The sequence below is a fragment of the Brugia malayi genome (genome assembly GCF_000002995.4).
Source record: "Brugia malayi strain FR3 genome assembly, contig: Bm_v4_Chr1_scaffold_001, whole genome shotgun sequence".
NCBI classification, from domain to species: Eukaryota; Metazoa; Nematoda; class Chromadorea; order Rhabditida; family Onchocercidae; genus Brugia; species Brugia malayi.
In genome coordinates, this window is record NW_025062475.1 from 6006007 (window position 1) to 6025335 (window position 19329).

Genomic DNA, 19329 nt, shown 5'->3' on the forward strand with positions numbered 1-19329 from the left:
AAATGGTGCTTAAACGCATTCAGATTTAATAATTTTCATGTTAATGACTTCAAAATTGCTGTGATGAGAACTATGGAAAACACAATCAAAAACTTTGTATGCACTATATATTAATTTCGAGTTCATATTAATTTTGATTCCAGTTTTGCGTTCTAATACAAAACTACTTCAGTACTGTTTCCGTATTTCCAAATTAAAAATTCAGAAAATAAAAATTCAAGCAAATAGTTTAAGATTTTTTCTCAACAAATCAATTTTTTTTTTTTGAAATCATGCTGAAAGTTATTTCCGGGAAATTCTAATTTTATATGTAAACATTAGCCATGTAAATGCTAATTTGGTCCAGTGTATCATGAATCATTTGCATATTTTGACTTATAGATGTGTGGTAATCTATAAACGCTAGAAAGGTCAAACGGAACGTCTACCAATTTTTTCGTATACCTCATTGTTCTACTGATTATATTATACTCAAAATTTCCGAACTTGTTCTCTTAAAGAATATAAAATATTGATAAGTAAGTTAAAATGGAACTGAAATAAAATCGAAACCAAATTAAGTTGAGAAAAATCGTATGAATTATAGAAGTTAGTATTTTATGTTTCATCATTTCTCCAACCAGGAAAAATCTTTTAAGGTAGGGAATTAATGAGAAAAATATATTTAATGAAAAAAAAAAAGTAAATAAATATGTGGATCGTTGCTATTCGAGAGAAGAACGGAGAAGTGAGTGACTCTATGTCTGTTATTTCCATCAAGTGCCATCTCTTATCTCAGGATTTGACCGCTTTTACCGTCATTTTATTATCAATGAAAATTTAAGTGATATTTTCACTTACAGTTGACGGATACCAGCTGATTCTAAATTTTGTTTTTATGCTAAGTGAAAATACACTTAATGTTTGATCAAACTAGTTTGTTCATGCATTTTCATTTGATACAAGAATTATTTGGGAGATTAGCAGATAGGATAGCAAAAAAAAGTTACGTGAGGATTAGTACAGACAGCTGATTCTTTTCCTCATAAAAAAATTCAGCGATGATTGTATTATCAGAATTCTCAAAGATTTCAAATTTAAAACTAACACTAAGGAGTACCTTAAACAAAAGGAGATCTTCATTAACCCAATGGGAATAGCAAATTTTTGTGCCATGTAAAAGGCTCAGGTGAGTACAAACAGAGAGAATACAAAAATGCAAGTACTGCAGTACATTAGATATCAAAAACTGATACAAGATATAGTCGTGATATTGATATTATCAATGTTTCATAATTATAATAATTTGACTATAACAAATGAAGGAAAAGTGAAGTCTAGGATCGAAACATCAAAAAAATACTGAGAAAGGAGTAACCTCAACTTGTTATCGATCAGCAATGAATAATTTAAATCCAATAATTGTACATTTCCTCATATTAATAGTAGCAAGACAACTGTATTTTCAAATCAAATTCTTAACTGTCTATATCACATCTCATCGTGTTTTCAATGTACGATTTCAAAAGTTCTTCATGGAAGATAATATTTGTTGTGACTTCATTTACATACAGCGATACTTATGTTTTTCGATGAAAATAAAAGACTAGAGAAAAGGAGATTATGGTAACACAAATAATAGTCTCAATAAAGGTTCAAGCAACGAAATAATATCAAGAAATCAAGTCGTAGTTGTATGGAAACAATAACTTTCCGCATCCGAATTCCTGGTTACAGAAGTACGTTATATCACTGTACGTCAACATTCCTATGTGAATTGACAAACATGAATATTACATCTAGGCGGTTTGTTCTGCTTAAGTTTCACGTCTTCAGAATGGAACACAACTGAACACCGCAACAGGAAACATTAGTGGATCGTCCGATAAAATCAAATGGTAGTGCAGGACGGGAAATGCCGGCCCTCTGTGGGTGTCAGATTTGTGTATTTAGGGCACATCACTACTTTGTTATTAAAATTTCTGTCAATCGAAAAGCACTAAAATGATCCGCCTGTGCTTTTTTTTACCACACGGAAGGTATAGCGCATGCAGTGCGTGGCACTAATTTTTATGTCCTCAGACTTTCCACACGGTAGATTTAATTTCAACCTTCTTCGAGCTCGACTTCCACTTTATTAGTACACGATAACAGTCGAAGCAAAAGTGTGATGTTTTAAAATATCGAAAAGCAAAGCCTGATATTCGTCTGTCATGCAGATAAATCATAAACCGATTAAACATCGCGTTCTAGCAAACTTTATACCTATTGTTCTCCCTGAATGAATGAATTTTATCATTCAGATAAGACAATACTCATACCACAACAAAATTTTCCCACATTATCATTCGCAAATAACTGTACCGCATACTCAAAAGTTGGAATGAAAGAAATTCATGAATTCTACTAGTCAATATAAATTTATGCATCATATTTACTGAGTGGTACAGAAACCACGCCACGCTTGTCAATGGATAAAGTCGCAGTGGAAACAATAAATTGTTTATTCCATAAAAAAAAAATGGAATTATCCATGACTATATTAACATGATTGATGGTCCAAATACTAATCTTCATTTTAATATTACCAGTTGGAATTTTGTGTTGAAGCACCCCACTCCTGCTGTTGTGCGGCATCCAGTTGCACAGCTCGCTCCGTTTCTTGCGCCCAATCACTTACAGGTTCGACCATGCTGAAGTCCAGCTTTTTTGCTGGTTCAACACCACCTATTGTTTGATACTGAAATTAAAATACAAAACTCACAAAAAAATTGAGTCAAAATTTTGGAGGAAAAAAGCATGACGAGAAAACAGTAAAACAAAAGCATTTCAATAGAATTTTTTGAACCCAACACCTTTTTTACGAACGACTGGATTAAATTAGAAAGGAATAAATAAAGTAAAAGAAGTAAAAAAAGGAACTAAAAAAAATACCATTCCAATGGATCTTACAACCTCATCAATTTTTGCGACCTCAGGAGGCGGAACCCCAGGCCAAGGCTCTTTTACTTCACGCGGTTCTGCCAGTTCTTCCTTCTCTTGTTCTTCTGGATTGCGGTAAAAATATAAATCAGGCATGATTTCCTTGTCATCAAGTACAAACCCTGTCTGCCGTGTCATCTTTCCCTTAATAAGCAAAACTTCACGAGCCAATAGCCACCACATTAGTCCTATTGATTGCACGCCCTGTAAACACAATCATGCAAAGCAGAATATGATGATTAAATTCTTGAAATCTGGAAACATGATATGTTTATATTTCAAAGAAAAGTAAGCAAAAAAAGTTAACGCAGCATCTAATACAAACCTTATTATTGCACGGTATTGCAATATCAATGAATTTTAGAGGTGAGTCAGTATTACAAAAGCTAATTACTGGCACACCAACATACGACGCTTCCGTTACCGCTTGGTGATCAACCCGAGGATCCGAAACAATCAGCAAACGTGGTTCCTGAAATCGAAAATTAAAATTTTTCACTGTGCTGGAATAAGATTCACGCAACCCAAATCTTCCAAGATAAATAAACATTATCGATGACCTTGAACTAAATGAACACTATCAATTTCATTCAATAACTGACTTTAAACTGCTTTTGGATTTGATTGGTTAAACAGCCCGGTGTGAAACGTCCAAAAATCGGCGTAGAACCGGTGTGGGCTGCAAATTTGAGCAAAGCACGTTGCGCATATGGACGTGCCGATACGACACACACATCTCCAGGATTGTCGATGGCAGCAATTGCACGGGCAGCAAGTAATAGTTTTTCCCACGTCTTTCGTAGATGGATGATGTGAATACCTGAAAACCATATTTTAAGTAACTTAAAAGATTTCACCAAGCTTCGTTAATTACATGAATAATGGTAGAAGTTTGAAGGCTTAATTGATTACACAGACGTTAGGTGCTTGCAATAAAACGTGTGTAGCGTAAAATGTTCAAATTATGCACAATAATATAAACAAACCGTCAGCCCTCCTTTTCCATACGTACTGCTCCATTTGAAAGTCGCAGTTAGCGGCACCCACATGAGTTTGACATGCCAAAAGTTTTATAGCATCCTCTTCTTTCAAGGCAAACGTTTCTAATCCAGCCGACATCGTCAAAAATTGCTCCACCTGCAACATCACGGTAAAACTAGTAACCTTAGCCACCAGTGCCATCCTCGAACCCCGGAAACTACACCAACCAATGCAATGTTTATTTTTTAGGTTTTTTAGATTTTTGTTATAATGATGTTTTGGTTTTATCCCCTAATGCAACTTTCCATCCCAAACTTAGGAAAGAAAAGGCTCCTATGTGTTTTGTAGTTTAGCCTATACTTCATTGATTCATTGAGTTAGTTTTTCTCACTTGTAACTCATCGAAGTATCTGACTGATCTGTAGATCACAGACCACCATAATTCATCGTCGATATTCACTGAGTTTCTTGTCAGTTAGTGGCTGATGAAGTTTCGACAGACATTTTTGGTATCAACAAGACTGTGAAGCATTGGTTTTTATCGCACTGCAAAGGTGCATAAGAAACTTCCTTTAATTCTTACTGATCCATTAATCTTCTTTTTTACATCAGTTGCACTGGGTAGCAAAATTAATAGATTTTAGGAATTCGAAAGTGAGATAGCAAGCATTGGCTTGGTTACCCTTTGATATTTTTGCAAAAATTGACATAAAGTATCTAAAAGTAAGCACTGTAGCATCTTTTTGCGTTTTTGCTTTATTTCGACTAACCTAATGTCAAGTTTTGGATATTTTTCCTTGCAGTGTGTCGAGAGATCTTACTGATTTTTACGGCAGTTCGATAATAATTAAGGATTCATTTCTAAGAAAGCCTTCGAATAAGAAAAACGAAGATTCCATTTTTCTTCAGTAAGAACGAAGATCCTATTTTTTCTCTTAAGATTAAAAATTGAACTTATTGCCTTCCAAGCGTTAACTATAGATTTTAATCACTTTCATTCCAGGATTCTCTGCAAGAGAATGGTATTCCGAAGCATATTTCAACAGCATTTTCTGCTTATTAGGAGCAAAAGGGTTACTTATGCTTATTTTATTGTATTTCATCTAACTACTTTATAACTATATAACAGTCTAAATGCACGAAAAAAAATTATCTTCAAGTGGTCCCGTTTCAAGCTGCTTCTGAAACTGTTCTGATATGCTTCTAGCTTTCTAGAATTGCAGTGACTCTTCTTTCTCTTTCCAGTTGTTGTCGGGTGGATTTGATGAAATACTGACAAAAAACATAAGCGGCAAGCTAATTGTGACGTTAAATCGACCGAGGACTCTAAATGCATTGAACATCAGCATGGTGCGCAAATTATATCCGATGCTAAAGGTCTGTTGTAACATTTGTTTAGAAGTGCAATTTGTTGGAGTAGTTCTGTAGTTTTGTATTAATTTTTGTGCTCCGTTATTAAAACAGTCTAGCAAATGAAAAAGCAAAGAAGAGTACAGTGATTTCGGTTATTCAAAGAAATTGTGCTGAAATCTATTTGGACTCCAACTACTCATCGAGCACATCCTTGCTGTGGAAAGAACAAATTTCTTGATTCTTCGTAGCTTGTCAAAGTCTTATCTGCAGGTTCTGCTGCTGAAAGACGCATGCTTTTATGGGATTTATTTTCCATGTTCAGAACGGTCATCACTACCTCAACGCCTTTGGGACCTGCAACCCACATGGATCGTCTTGTATACTTCAGAGTTTCAAGGTGCGGGAATTTGAGTTGAGCAGCTGCAGAATGAATAACTATTTACAATTCCATTCTTATGGTCACAACCTATTTATCATTAGACAGAGGTAGTGTAGTGATAAACCTTTTTTCAGAAGTGCGACAGTGATTCAAGTGTACCGTTTATATTTGTCAAAGGAACAGGTGGCAAGGCGTTTTGTGCTGGTGGCGATATTGTTGGTGAGTGTAGCTTTCATTCTAATCATTAATATTTCACTTATTTCTGGTAATTTTGCTTCTATCTGTCACTTAATTAAGTGATGGAAGCACTTCTAAATTTTTTAAAAATTTTCGTAGCTGTATCACGTTCTGCGCAAGCAAATGATCCATCAAATACGGTGCACAAAGATTTTTTTCGCGAGGAATATGTGATGAATTATTTGATCGGTGTCTTAAAGGTACCATATATCGCTGTTATGGATGGTATAACAATGGGAGGAGTAAGTTCGTTATGTCCAAAGATTTTTCGTTATCGGTGTCATTAATTTGCTAAAATATTGCTCCCATATTTCTTGTTCATTTCACCCCATTTAGTTAACAAGTTTTTCGATTATGCCATTAAAAATAATTTTCTAGCTTTATACGTTGACACTGGAAATAAATTGTTTAATACTCAGTAAGTTTAGAGTTAATTTTCTGCTGTTGTCATGTCGTCTCTAAAAATTTATTAATTTAATTTTGAAAAACAGCTATTGCTCTAAAATAGGTCCGGCACAGCTAATAGCAGATTTTCATAAATTTGGAGGGTTGTGGTCTTTCTATCCATGGAAAGTACAGGATAGCAACAGAACGAACAATGTTAACAATGCCTGAAACTTCTATTGGTTTCTTTCCTGATGTCGGAGGTACCATAATTTTTCCGTTTTATTATCACATATTTTATTCCTTTTCTTTTTATAATGTTCGGTTCTCGAAACAGCAATATATTTGATATTTTCAGGGACTTTTTTCTTGTCACGATTACCATACAATTTGGGTCAGTTCATGGCTCTTACAGGATATCGACTGATAGGCGCCGATGCTTATCATATGGGTCTCGCTACTCATTTCGTAAGCTTTGATGGTATTCGGATTTGCACTATGATCAATATAATTATGATGAAATTTAATTTTCACTTATTGGATTTCTTTTAGAACCTCGACTCTCAAACAGCAATCACACTTTATGGACTTTTTCAAAAAGTCGTATTTCTTTGGTAAACTTAGGGATTTAATTCACTTCAATTTTTAGGTTCCATCAGAAAAACTGAAGAATCTTGAAGACGAACTGCTCAGGACGGATAATAAATTGCTTTCTGCAGAAAAGATAGATTATATTTTGAATAAATACCACATGAAGGAAAGTGAAATACCCAAGTTTGGTCTTGAAAAACGGCTCGCACAAATTAATTATTTATTTAGCGGGAGTACAGTCGAATCGGTTTTCAAAAAACTGCGAAACAATAATGATGATTTCGGCAACAAACTATTCAATATTCTTAGCACAAAGGTTTTTTTTTTAGCGCTTTATTAAGTTGTTTAAATTTAAGGGACAGCTGAAATAGCACCACTATCTTAGAAGAGTACAAACAAAGATAATTATTTGCATTTGTGGATGAATAATTCAGAGCCCAACATCACTGAAAGTAACTTTTCGGCAATTGCAAATTGGTTTGAAGATGCAATTTCCTGAAGTTTTTACAATGGAATATCGTCTTTCTCAACGTTTCATGAAAAGCCATGACTTTCATGAGGGTTGCAGAGCAAGTACTTTTTTTAATTTTCTAAAAATTATGACAAATTTTTTAGAAGATGAAAGTTATAAGTCAACTTAAAGGTCCAAACTTTTTTCCAGGTTGTAATATGGATTGTGTATTGCTTTGTTTTTCTTTGTAAGCAAATTTCAGTTCTTATCAATAAGGATCAAAAACCGGTGTGGAAGCCTGCTAGTATAGAAGAAGTTACGGATGAAATGATGGATGAGTACTTTGCTCCTCTTCATGAGGATGAAGAATTGATTATTAAGGAATTTGAAACTTAAAATTTAATTTGTAGAACTGTTATATTCTTTAACATTTTTTTTTTTTTTTTTTGCAACTTTTACAGATAAGACATTATTTAGGTCAAACATTTGTGAGGATTTGTTCCTAGAACTATAGCATTTTTTCATTTAGAAGCGAGTTTTTAACAGATTTCGCACTTTGTATTCTATTTAAATTAGTTAGAAACATTATTTAAATTGATAAGGTGGTTTTGCATGTTTGTTGACTGCAGTATGTTCTCTGTCTGGTCCATACATGAAAAGGTATTAAAACCGTAATTATTTTTTAACGTCACGATCCGTAGACGGATGGTCGACTTCATAGTAATCCATAGTTTCCACTTAGAATAATTAAAAAAAAAATTAAAAAAAAAAAATCCATAGTTTCCACTTAGAATAAATTAGAATAATTAATCTGCATCATTCGCTGTCTTTCATATAGTGGGGTACTGTTTTTGCAGTAACTTCCAATTCTTCAGAAATATAATCCCTTCATTTTTATTGAATTTGAATCATAATGATTATATTGTGATTTTGTGACATTACTATCGATCGGGTGTGTCCACCAAATAATAGGGAAGCTTTCCCTTCAGAATTTGAGAGATCTCTTTATTTTCATACTATTGATATTTCATTTTTGTGATATTGCCAAGTTGTCGTAAGTTTCGTTAATATTCAACTGTTCAGGAGGCTTTAGGATGTGTTAGAATGAATTCACACGGCAGAGTATGGTTAGACTTGAGGACTCTTGTTCGTAAATTTTTGTAGCTAACAAAAGCATAGTTTTTTCTTTTTTTTTCTAAATCTCAGTGCGATATTCTACCTATGGGTATAAAACATAATTATTGTGCTTAGCAATTCTTATATACATAAACATTTCTTTTACAACAAAAAAGTCAAATACTAATAAGATAAAGTGCTACTTTGGAACAATTGAAGAGTTCTTTGTACTCGACCTTCTCCAATGAATAAATGAGGAGCGTGGTCGGCTTCGCATAAATAAGCGGAAGGGCATGCAGAAATTATAACATTGAGGAAGCTATAGAGAACACATAGGGGGCGTGTCTCAAAAAATTTTTCTAATCTAACAAAAATCAAGAGATGAAAAGCGCAACCTGTACAGAACTGAAGTGGAAATTGACTTCATGAATAACACATAAAACCTAGTTGGCCGCACACAGAGAGGCAACTTCAGACCTTGCTGACACGCTTTTAAACGAAAATTAGGGTAAATAGAAGTGGAAACTAAATATTTCGTATTTAATATCACCCAGATAAACATTTTTCAATCTAAGTAATTTATTTCATAACCGTTTGGTTTTCATATTTAGAATATTATATAAAATACTTACAAATAGAGATGCCCAAAGAGAAAAATATCTTTACAAGAAACTGACTAATCACGGCGAGGATCTTATGTGAAGACCCATCGTGATTATGTTATTCACTGGGAAATATTCTTCAGAACATAAAATTGCATGAAAAATCAGTCAAAAGAATCAACAAATGCAGTAAAAACAAATGAACGAGGAAAAGTGGTTTTAGGTAAGGATTTCACAAAACAATAGAAGCGTTAGAAGGACTGTTCCGTCTTCATTATTTTTATAAAACAGACAATCACCGTATTGTAAATCAAAAAAAAATATCAAAAACAGACATAGTACATTAAATTATTATCCCATCAGAAATGTAATTTAAGAAATCATGAAAGCTAGTGTAATAATCCCGCATAATTACTACATGAAACATTCACTACAAAAGGACGCTTTTATACAAGCTAATACAAGACGTGATTGATAATTAAGCTTCTAAAGGTGTTTTGGCACTTAAATGACCAAAAGACAAGTTAAAGTAAGGAAATGTTATCACGTAAGTAGGACTTGTTTTAATTTACAGTACTTAGTATTCAATTTCAATATCACACTGAGGTTTAAGGAGAGAAAAATAAATGTCTGAACTGCTAAGCCGTATCATCAGCTCACTGAATTTTCATTAGCCGAATTCGTCTTATCCAGATGAATGACGAACTGTTGTGTAGACTTCACGCTTTCAGAACAATCCTGCTCATTCGTTACTACAATATTCATCGTGTCTTGTTGTGGCGCGAGCATCTCCTGAAATTGCCAGGAAAATGGAGCCGACCATAACGAACCAAAAAAGTGAATATGAAGAAATTTTTAATGGGCTTAATTACAACTACTAGAACATTAAGAGTTAAGACGGATCATCAGAAACTTGACGGAATATCATATATTCCAAAACACAGCGTTTCTATCTTAATTGTGCAGACCATTATGCTAATATGTTACCTCAGGAATAAACATAAGCACTCACTAGTCACGATAAGAGAACATCAGTCAGCAAAAATAAGATTAACATAATAAGAATAAGAAATCAGAAAATGAAGAACCTAAAAAAAATTTTTTAAATAGGACCTAAAAGTTATAGAACTAATAAACCTAATAAATTCTTAATACACTTCTATAACTCAAAAAAGAAAAAGTGAACTAAATGCATTAGGAATCAAAACTGTTACCTCATTCGATTCAATTGCAACAGGAGATGGTTGTGGAGTGACATATGTTTCACTCTCCACACTGGCTGCATCACCACCCGCAGAACCAACAGGCTTTCGTGAACAACGGGCTATATATGCTTCTGGTGTGTCTTCTTGTAACAAACAAACCAAAACTGCTGTCATGTTATCGCATCCAAGACCTCCCATTTGACAGTCTGGTGCTAAACACCTCGAAAGAAGTTTTTCACAAATCTAAAAATCATAAGATAATCAAATTACATTAAATTGTAGTAATGTGAAAAGAAACCAAAGAAAATACAAGCCTTCCAAAGTCTCGTTAAACTTACAAACAATATTACTAAAAGCAATCAACTTCTGCATGAATGCAGTAAATAACTCCTTTCGACTATCATAAAAGACGATCATTCATTTGGATATTAAAGAAATATAATTAAATATAATTGAAGAAAAGTGAAAGAAATATAACTGAAGAAAAAGATAACTAGAGACAAATAATATAAGATATAAAAGCTCTACACATACATGTAGAATTAAAGGCCATTTGCATTCGGACTTTTTTCTTTGACATATGAATCGAAATGTTATAAGATTTGAATATTAAGAAACATAACAAACACTATCGTTGCCAGTGCTGCTTCACTAATAACATGTAGCCTGATCATTATATTAACAGAAGTAGAACACTAAGAATGCGGAAAAAAACTATATGAAATAGAGGAAAAGAAAAAGGGAGTGAGAAAAAAATGAGAATAAAAAAAACTTCAGCAATTTTTTCCAGTGCTGGTTTTGATATCGAAATTTTTATGGGATAAGATAAAAAAAATGACTTACTGCTTCAGGTTCACAACCAGCAGCCAGTTTATCTCTGCAAAACTCTACAACTTCTTGGTTTGACATGACATCCCAAATCCCATCACAAGCCAATATAATAAATTCATGATCATATGTCAAATCACACACCGTAACATCAGGGCATGCTTAAAACATAAGTTTTGAGAACTGTATATATATTTTAAAAAGCTAACTTTTGAAACAGATGGTGGAACTTTACTTACACTTTATCTATCCATTTTTAAAAAGCTTTGCTGGAAAAAAATCACAATTAATTGAAACAATTATTTAAAAAGATTCCGATGATTAAAATCAAATTGTCGTACAAAAATTAACAAACGTACCAGTCACAATTTGCTCTTCCGCAGATTTATGATCGTTTTTTTTAAATGCAAAATCACCCAAAGCCCTAGATAACGCCAAATTACCGTTTACACGGTCAAATTCAACCCAACCACCAGCAGCGACTATTCGCCTCGCTTCGTTCTCATTAGCTGGCTTATGGTCAAAGCTTAGTGGATATGCAACACCACTAACACATGCCACAGCTCTTGAATCACCCACATTACCTGCAATGCTATGTCTTTTTAACTCTCTAAAAATGAAACATTACAAAAGAGGCATCAACAACTGCTATCCTTTTGAATTTGGAATTTGTATCAAAAAATAAAAGGACCCTCACAAATTGAAGACACTGGAAGAACTGAATAACAACAAAACTTTCATATGATATTAATGGCAATTCTAATTAACTTACCACAATAAATTTTCTTGTTTTTAATCAGAACAACTACTGCGGTTGTACCTGACATATCATCCCGCATTTCATCGTCGTTTCGCATTTTCTCATCCAAAGCCAAAAAACCTTGTTTTATCGCCTCTTCTATGTTCCCCTCTACTGTAAAATACTCAAACTGTAGCATAATATTATGTCTATGTAGAAGAAAAAGTATATTAGGAAGACAAATTAGAAGCACTGGATCCTTTACAAAAAGTTTCATGCTCTAAAATAGAGTTTTAATAAAAGATCAAGAGATTTGAACCAGAATGAGACGACTGCAAATGTGTATTTCCATTCCATTCATACCTAACAACTGACCATAATGTGCGTTAGTGGCGATAAGTTTATGAAGGTGAATGCCGGCATATTGTGATACTCTGGCACCACCGTGACCATCGTAAACTGCAAAAAAAGCTGCTTGAGTATCGTCTGGTATGGCAAGCAGATGAATATGAGCATCTTCCATATCTGCAAAATTTAATCCGCTGCTAAATTTAGCTTTAAAAAAGATCGGTAGACGACGACAAACGAACATTTATTTTATTAATTGCAAGTCAAATTTGGATAAAAACTTACTGATTCTCCATCCTTGCATGCATGAGCTACCTATTTTATAGGACAGATTAGCGCAGGAGGCAGTTTCCTTTGTTGTCACAGGTTCACTCAATGTCTGGCCCATTATTATATCTGCAAATATTCAACTGGTCTAAATTAAAAAATGGAGATAAATGGATTTGAACCAACAAAATCAGAAAATTCCGCTTATCTTCTACTTTAAATATCATTCTAACGATAGACCACCTTTGAACAAATAGATCGAGGTCTCAAAACACCTCAAACATTCTCAAACAGCTCACCGATTATTGAGCTGTTCCTAAATGTAACATCTGCAATGATATGTATTTATGACAGGTTTTGCGACAGTATGAATGATTGTGTGGTAGCACGGTAAAGTGAGATACTACAGCTTCATAACAGCAAGATAAAAGAAGGACAGATACAGAAGCAGTCTGGGTCCGTATACCTGAACATAGTTCACAGCAATTATCACTACTTACATAACGTCCACTGAATGACGAACTCAACCGAAGTTTCTCGTGCTTCCTACTATGAAACCAATTATGAACCAATCCAATCGTAAGCTTGAAGCCAGCACGCTGCTAGCTTTTAGTAAATTTAAAATGGATTAACCAAGAAAAGGATATATTTTAATCCACGAAAGAAGTTGACGCTGCCTTGTGATAATCAAAAATCGGTGTATGTCCAAATGAATGTCATTTGGTGATCTTCGAAATCACCTTATCCAACAAGATTTCCACCCTGATCAATGAAGAGTGCGCAGCTCCGTACCTCTCTAACGTTCCATCAATAGCCTTCATCATCCCTATCGGAAGTATTAGCCAGAAAAATGTATGAATGTACACAGAGTAGATGCATACCCTCCCCTTCAAATAGTATTGACGACTAATAGGAGCGTTCTACAAGTTCTACAATTCTTATCTTAAAAAAAGAAACTGCAATGCAATTCTGTTGGACTAAATTTATTGCTCCATCATGTTTTACAACGCGATTTTTCCCTGAAGTCAACTTACAAAACAAGATCGCAATGACGCAAAGCACAGTGACCGATTTAGATTCATGCACCAAAGACAGAGATGGAAGTGAGAAGATTTTAGAGATCGGATAGAATCGTACAACTGATAGACATTTCTTAAAAATGACTCTACACAAGTAACGAATATATTAGTCAATTTATGCACAAAATGAGTTAATGAGATCCTTCAGTAATAATGAGTTAATGATAAACGAAGATCAGGCACATATTTCAGCTGAGAGTCTTGAGAACGAATACAAAGAAAATGATCCATAAAGATTGAAAAATTTTTTCTATCACTTAAATAATATATGCAAAGCCTAATGAATTTCCAGCAATTCAAACTATTCATTTTACTTCAAAGGGCTAAGTAATATGCAAAATAGAATTACTAGTAGAAGTTCAATAGTCAGAATCAAAAAGTTATATCAAACATTGAGAGTTTCGATCAGCTCTGCTTTCCAACAGCTGAATTACGATTCCCACAACGTACAGCAGAATTATTTCGTGTACGGACAACATTCAAGCACAGTCCTTTTGTTGCTTCACATCTGCGTCGTTGTGTTGCACTGAATATGAATTCCATGAATCAAGTGAATTAAACAAAAATGAAATGTATATAAGTAAGGTAAATGTGTAAAATCTCTCTCAAGTTTTGTGCTATTAGTAATAATTTTACTACAAATGAATATAAAATTATTTTTGGTTCAACATATTCCCTTTTATAAATCTTCTAATTTACCTTACTTGTTGAATACGTTCTCCAATTTTTTTCTCTTTTGAAACTTTCCCTAAAAACACAATCAAAATAAACACAGAAAGATCATCAATAATGATAAACTGCAGATACTCAACTGAAGAGATACTATTAAAATCTAAGTGTAAGCGAACCATTAATGTATTTCGGGGTACTAAGACGAGTAAAAAAGGCGTCAACTTCAGCAGCAGTTCTTCGACCTTCAACACCTTTTGTCTTTTCAGATGAGCAAGCTTTCATTACTGGAGATGAGGATATGATGATAGGTTTGCTCTAAAAATACAACAAATCTAAAGCTGTCTATAAATATCTCATCCTTCTCTCTAAATTTTGGAAATAAAAAAGAAAACTAATACTTCTCCTTGGACTGAAGGCTTTTCAATTTATAAATTAAACATACTTTGAAGATTAAAGGAGACAAATTTGGTACATCGCGTGCCACTCCCATGCCAGCTGAAAATTTAAAATATTTGTATCAAACATATGAACCATGTCACTTTCTGAACGGTCTGATCACTGTATTATTTGATGACTGTCCTATTACGAACAAATAAAAACTTGCCATTTGAATTACGTTCCATTGAATCGCCTCCTCTTGCACATTTTGTAACTGCAATACGGAACTGCTGCTCAGTTTCAAGCGGTGGCAAACGATCTAAATATTTAACTACACTCATTACTTAAGCAGATGTGTTGAAAACCAACTTAAGAATGAAAATACTCAATCTTCTAAAGCACATTCTTGAAAACCATATTTCATAATCGAGCACTAATTACCGCTACAATTATGCACATAGAGTGGATCAGAAGGTTTGCAGTTGCGAGTTCGACTTCGTGGCTGGTGTTCTGCCAAGTGTAAATTCACCTAGAAAATTGGGGAAATGGGATTAAAAATCCATTTAGTAGAAGATACAAGAAAGTAAAGCAAACATGCAAATGAAGATTTCATCTAAAATTATTTATAATTATTTTGAAATATTATATATTTCAAACAAAAAGGATCTTAAAAGGTTACTTCTGAAGCACAATCAGTAGCATTTTCTCTATCTTCCATGAAGGTTCCTAAAATATTTCTAGATAATGAAGATGATGGTTCATTCACTTTACCACTTTCTCCAAATGAAATCCTCTCGTGTCCATATTCACTGTTCAACGGATTCTCTTTAATCAATGAATGGTTATCAATATCCATACTGAAACAGAAACATGACCGCTTTAATTAATCATAGCTGACTAACGAAAAGACACACAAAAATGTTGGTAAGTATTCTATGATTCAGAAATGATAAACATGAATTTAAAAGGAAATGTTACACAGCTATACACAATACGCCACCTAAAAGCGAGAAGCAATAAATCATTACAACTTGAAAAACAAAAAAAAATTACTAGAAAGAAATAAAGGAGTACTAAAAAATCTCTCTTCGTTACTATTAATCAATTAGTTAAAGAGAGCAAGGAAAGGAGAGGGAAGTGAAAGACAGAGAGATTAGCGAATAGCTGAGATGATGTTATAGAATAATTCAGAAAACACAGAAATGTCCTCACGATCGAAGTTGACCTCTGACCAACTCTCTATCGCAACAACAATCGAAGAAAGAAACAAAACAATAGCAGAAAGTGCCGGGAAAACTTTAAACCGAAAGGGGCGTCTCGGTGTGCAACGAGCAGTCCCTCCGTTTAGGAATGATCATGGGATGAAAACTGGAATTTCACCATATCATCTACAAGAAGTCACTCAATATCATCAGCAACGAAGTGCTTGCTTGCTTCCTGGTTTAAAATGGTCCATTACTGTTTCCTCCCTGCCTTATGGTTATATCAGTTAGAATTGAACTATCTCAGCTTATCTGCTCGTTGGTTATTTACAGCGGTTTAACGAATTCTCCTTTGATGGAACGAAATGTTTTTATTGGAGGAAATGACACGATTTGCTAGAAATACTAACATTCATTAAATGCTCTTTATATCCATTTCGAGAGATTTAAACATTTCTGAAGTTTTCCATTTAGCCATTTTCTGCCACTTCACGTTTTTCATTTTACACATACATTTTATCACAAGATAAATATATATTTTACTCTTTTCCATAAACAAACATGCAAAGTAATAAAAATCTGTCATAGCAGAATAAACTGTTAGTGATGCAGCGGAAGTAAATAAAAATCTTCATTACAACATTAACTCTGCTGACAGATAATAAACTAATTGTAACAGATTAAGTTAATAAACTCAACATTTCACAATCTGTTCCCGAAATTGAAAATTTTGAAACATTTTTCTTCAAATCTTGGCACATCTGGATTTTAATTTCCAAGCTTGAGAGAATTTTGTAGAGTTCAGTTAAGTTCAATATAGGAACAAAATGAAGAATAAAGTCATACTTTCAAGCATTAATCACACGTGCCAGCTTCTGTATACGATTCAGGAGAATATCACCATCCCTAAAAAGAAAAAATATGCCTGAGAAATAACTTCACATAACATAAAGCTCTGTTAAAATTGAGATTCCATTATTAAATGAAATACACTTCAGGGATTTAGACGCAACAGCAGGAAAATTACAATAAAGCAGAAAAACATACTTAATAACGCTGCGATACAGATGATTTTTAGTATCAGGATGATTCATTATTATGATTCCCCTGACAGCATCTATCCTGCAGTGCAGCTGACCAGTGGCAATCAGTCGATGTAATTCTTTGTCAATAAATGTTTTCGAAACACCGAAATCTTTTGCCATCATATCTAAACGAACCTAAAACGGAAATCATTAACTGCACCGCAGTTTTCTCGAAGATATTTTAAGTTTAAAATTTAAGTTTAAGCAGCAATAAGTGCAAATTAAAGAGACAGTTTGAGTGGCACATAAATGTACATTCCTTATCACCTTACATACTTTACAGATTCAAGTTTTTTACTGAAACTATGAATAGGGAGAAAAAAAATGATGAGACTAAAGCATACTGTTTTGTAAGGAGTAAGGAATTGTTCGTAAGCTTTGAGACGCATTGCTCTCGAGTAAAAATTATAATGTGGTGCTAAATAACGATCAAATTTTAATTTCTCTCTTTCTAGTTTAGCAAGCACCACGAACAATTCATCATATCTGCATCCGTAAAAAGCCTCCAAATATTGCTTTACAGAAGTCAATTCATTGTTTTCACCACCACCAGTAAGCTAAATATAAAAATTGCAATGAAATTTGAAAATACTAATCAATTCAATATAGTTTTAACATTTTTTTAACACAATCGCTAATCAATAAAAATCGGCAATAAAATAATATTTAAGATGAAAGTGACAAATGAAATGTAACTGAGAAACTGACTTGCTCTTGGATCTCATTGCATCGGATAACTTTTGTGCGCAGATCAGGACGTTCTAACGCTGAAAAAAGCTGGTGTGTTTAGTTAGATTCCATGTTTAAGAAAGACTTTTGTCAATGAAAAAGTGTGGAAAGTCATATACTTACCATACACAGCCGAAATAACTGTATAAAATATAAGCTGTTCATAGGTCATAAGTTCGTATGAACCAAACGTTGGCACAGCTTCCAGAAAAAGGGCTGCAGCTCCTTTCAAATCTCTCACCGACATCTTATAAAGGCCTTCATAGGATCGAAGACGATTTTTTCGCTCCCAATCTCCGCCCTAAATTCATTTGCTCATAAAGTATGCCAACATCAACCTAAGCGGTGTAAGACCTAGACTAGTTTAAGTGGTAGAACTTTGTCTACTGTAGGGATGTCCAGCAAGGAATTTAAACTTTGTAAAAACTGCTAAAACCTGTTCCATAAGATTCTTTGCTTTAGCAATATTAGCATTGATTAATTGATGATCCAAAAAGAAGAGGCCAAGTCGAATAAGATTGAAAATAAGATCAATTCTATAGCCGATTCCAACAGTTTTCTCATATGTTTGGCTAAACGATGCAACCGCTGCGTCTTTGTCACCAATTTTACATAAATATTCGCTTTTGCGAAGGTAAGCCTGCCGCACTTCACTTTCTCCTGCAAAAAAAGCACATACACAGTAAAACTAATATTTTTAATATACTTCTTCTCTTCTAAAGGTTACCCGTATATCATTTACCACATACTAAAATACCTAAGTTCTGTTCAGCATCTGCTATCTCATCGTTTATTTCTTTCAAACGCTTCTCATTGGCTTCTTTTAAATCGGTAAATAATGATTCATTCATGGTGGTTCCAATGTCGGTACAAACGAGTTTGTAATATGGTCCCATTTCATTTTCCTTGATAAGCTGAAATTTAAAGAATAAGCAAAATTAAAAATCTAAATATAAACAATGACACCACAAATGTTTGCAACATAAGGCGCTAACCTCAATAAGTTTTTCCCAGCTATCCTTCTTTACCTTTGAATCGATATCAGGATGTGATAGAAGAAAACGAAGTTGTGCAATATCCAAATTCGGTATCTTTGAAATTACCTAAAATCCAATTTCAATGTTTTTGAATAGGAAGGATTAACTGTCAGACACAACCAGTATATAATATAATAAATTGAAGTACCCACAAACCACTGTAGAAAGGACTAACTTTTCTAGCTCGACCTTTAATTACATTAATTTTGCAACTCACTTCCTTTTCAACATCATCGATCAGCTGCTTTGTTGTGTCTGGAGCTTTTTCAATCATCTACAAGGAATACGATATAAAAACTCAAAATTCATATTCCCGTTTTCTGTAGAGCTTCCATGAACAAAATGTTCTCATACTCTATTATCAAAATCGGTTGTGCCAAGTAGAGGTCACGATAACTCGTATAATTTAAATCTCGTACATAAATTACTTTTAATGTGATACTTGATAATGAACGGCAAAAATACATCTGATAACTAAAGCTCATAAAATCATCAATCTGAAGCAACACATTTAAATACACTCCAATTTTCCAGATGTGGAATCTTTTCATAACACTGAGAATCTTGGAGCGCCATATAGACTCACACAACTTTCTCATATTTACTACCCTACCTATAAACATCCTTGTCCTTGTTTAAAATCTCTAGTCGTTAGACAGTCACTCCTAACAAAATTACAAACTTGCAAAAATTTTCCTTCATATT

At 33.7% G+C, this 19329-nt stretch overlaps 5 protein-coding genes across 13 annotated transcripts; 1 reads left to right on the top strand and 4 right to left on the bottom strand.

The window, feature by feature from the left end:
- Positions 1-2563: 2563 nt before the first annotated feature.
- Positions 2564-4143, bottom strand: Bma-rps-0 (the record flags this gene model as incomplete). 6 transcript variants are annotated; one of them, XM_043076707.1, is made up of 5 exons in its annotated part: positions 2564-2719; positions 2935-3165; positions 3287-3433; positions 3564-3781; positions 3948-4143. In XM_043076707.1, the coding sequence occupies 5 exons, from the start codon at positions 4141-4143 to the stop codon at positions 2564-2566; spliced, it is 948 nt and encodes a 315-aa protein (XP_042932641.1). The 6 variants fall into 6 exon arrangements, with proteins under 6 accessions (XP_042932641.1, XP_001899706.1, XP_042932643.1 ...); XM_001899671.2 differs by having other exon boundaries at positions 2914-3165; XM_043076709.1 differs by having other exon boundaries at positions 3948-4107.
- Positions 4144-4961: 818 nt separating this feature from the next.
- On the top strand, positions 4962-7733 carry Bma-hach-1 (the record flags this gene model as incomplete). 4 transcript variants are annotated; one of them, XM_001899672.2, is made up of 9 exons in its annotated part: positions 4962-5015; positions 5188-5319; positions 5809-5893; positions 6011-6153; positions 6459-6558; positions 6654-6763; positions 6945-7202; positions 7321-7459; positions 7600-7733. In XM_001899672.2, 9 exons carry the CDS (start codon positions 4962-4964, stop codon positions 7731-7733), a joined length of 1155 nt encoding a protein of 384 aa, XP_001899707.2. The 4 variants fall into 4 exon arrangements, with proteins under 4 accessions (XP_001899707.2, XP_042932646.1, XP_042932648.1 ...); XM_043076712.1 differs by having other exon boundaries at positions 6011-6111; XM_043076714.1 differs by lacking the exon at positions 7321-7459 and having other exon boundaries at positions 7600-7647.
- A 1973-nt stretch (positions 7734-9706) lies between these two features.
- On the bottom strand, positions 9707-12563 carry Bma-ppm-2 (putative protein phosphatase 2C, putative; the record flags this gene model as incomplete). Its single annotated transcript, XM_043076715.1, has 7 exons — positions 9707-9847; positions 10270-10503; positions 11104-11249; positions 11448-11672; positions 11861-12001; positions 12203-12352; positions 12461-12563. The coding sequence occupies 7 exons, from the start codon at positions 12561-12563 to the stop codon at positions 9707-9709; spliced, it is 1140 nt and encodes a 379-aa protein (XP_042932649.1).
- A 1363-nt stretch (positions 12564-13926) lies between these two features.
- Bm5955 (putative protein phosphatase 2C, putative) lies at positions 13927-15427 on the bottom strand (the record flags this gene model as incomplete). The annotated part of the gene is made up of 7 exons (XM_043076716.1): positions 13927-14047; positions 14221-14269; positions 14370-14508; positions 14636-14688; positions 14798-14890; positions 15013-15100; positions 15251-15427. The coding sequence occupies 7 exons, from the start codon at positions 15425-15427 to the stop codon at positions 13927-13929; spliced, it is 720 nt and encodes a 239-aa protein (XP_042932650.1).
- Positions 15428-16621: 1194 nt separating this feature from the next.
- On the bottom strand, positions 16622-18898 carry Bma-rpn-7 (putative 26S proteasome non-ATPase regulatory subunit 6, putative; the record flags this gene model as incomplete). Its single annotated transcript, XM_043076717.1, has 9 exons — positions 16622-16679; positions 16821-16993; positions 17203-17415; positions 17567-17625; positions 17711-17888; positions 18024-18247; positions 18345-18501; positions 18583-18690; positions 18842-18898. 9 exons carry the CDS (start codon positions 18896-18898, stop codon positions 16622-16624), a joined length of 1227 nt encoding a protein of 408 aa, XP_042932651.1.
- Positions 18899-19329: the final 431 nt, after the last annotated feature.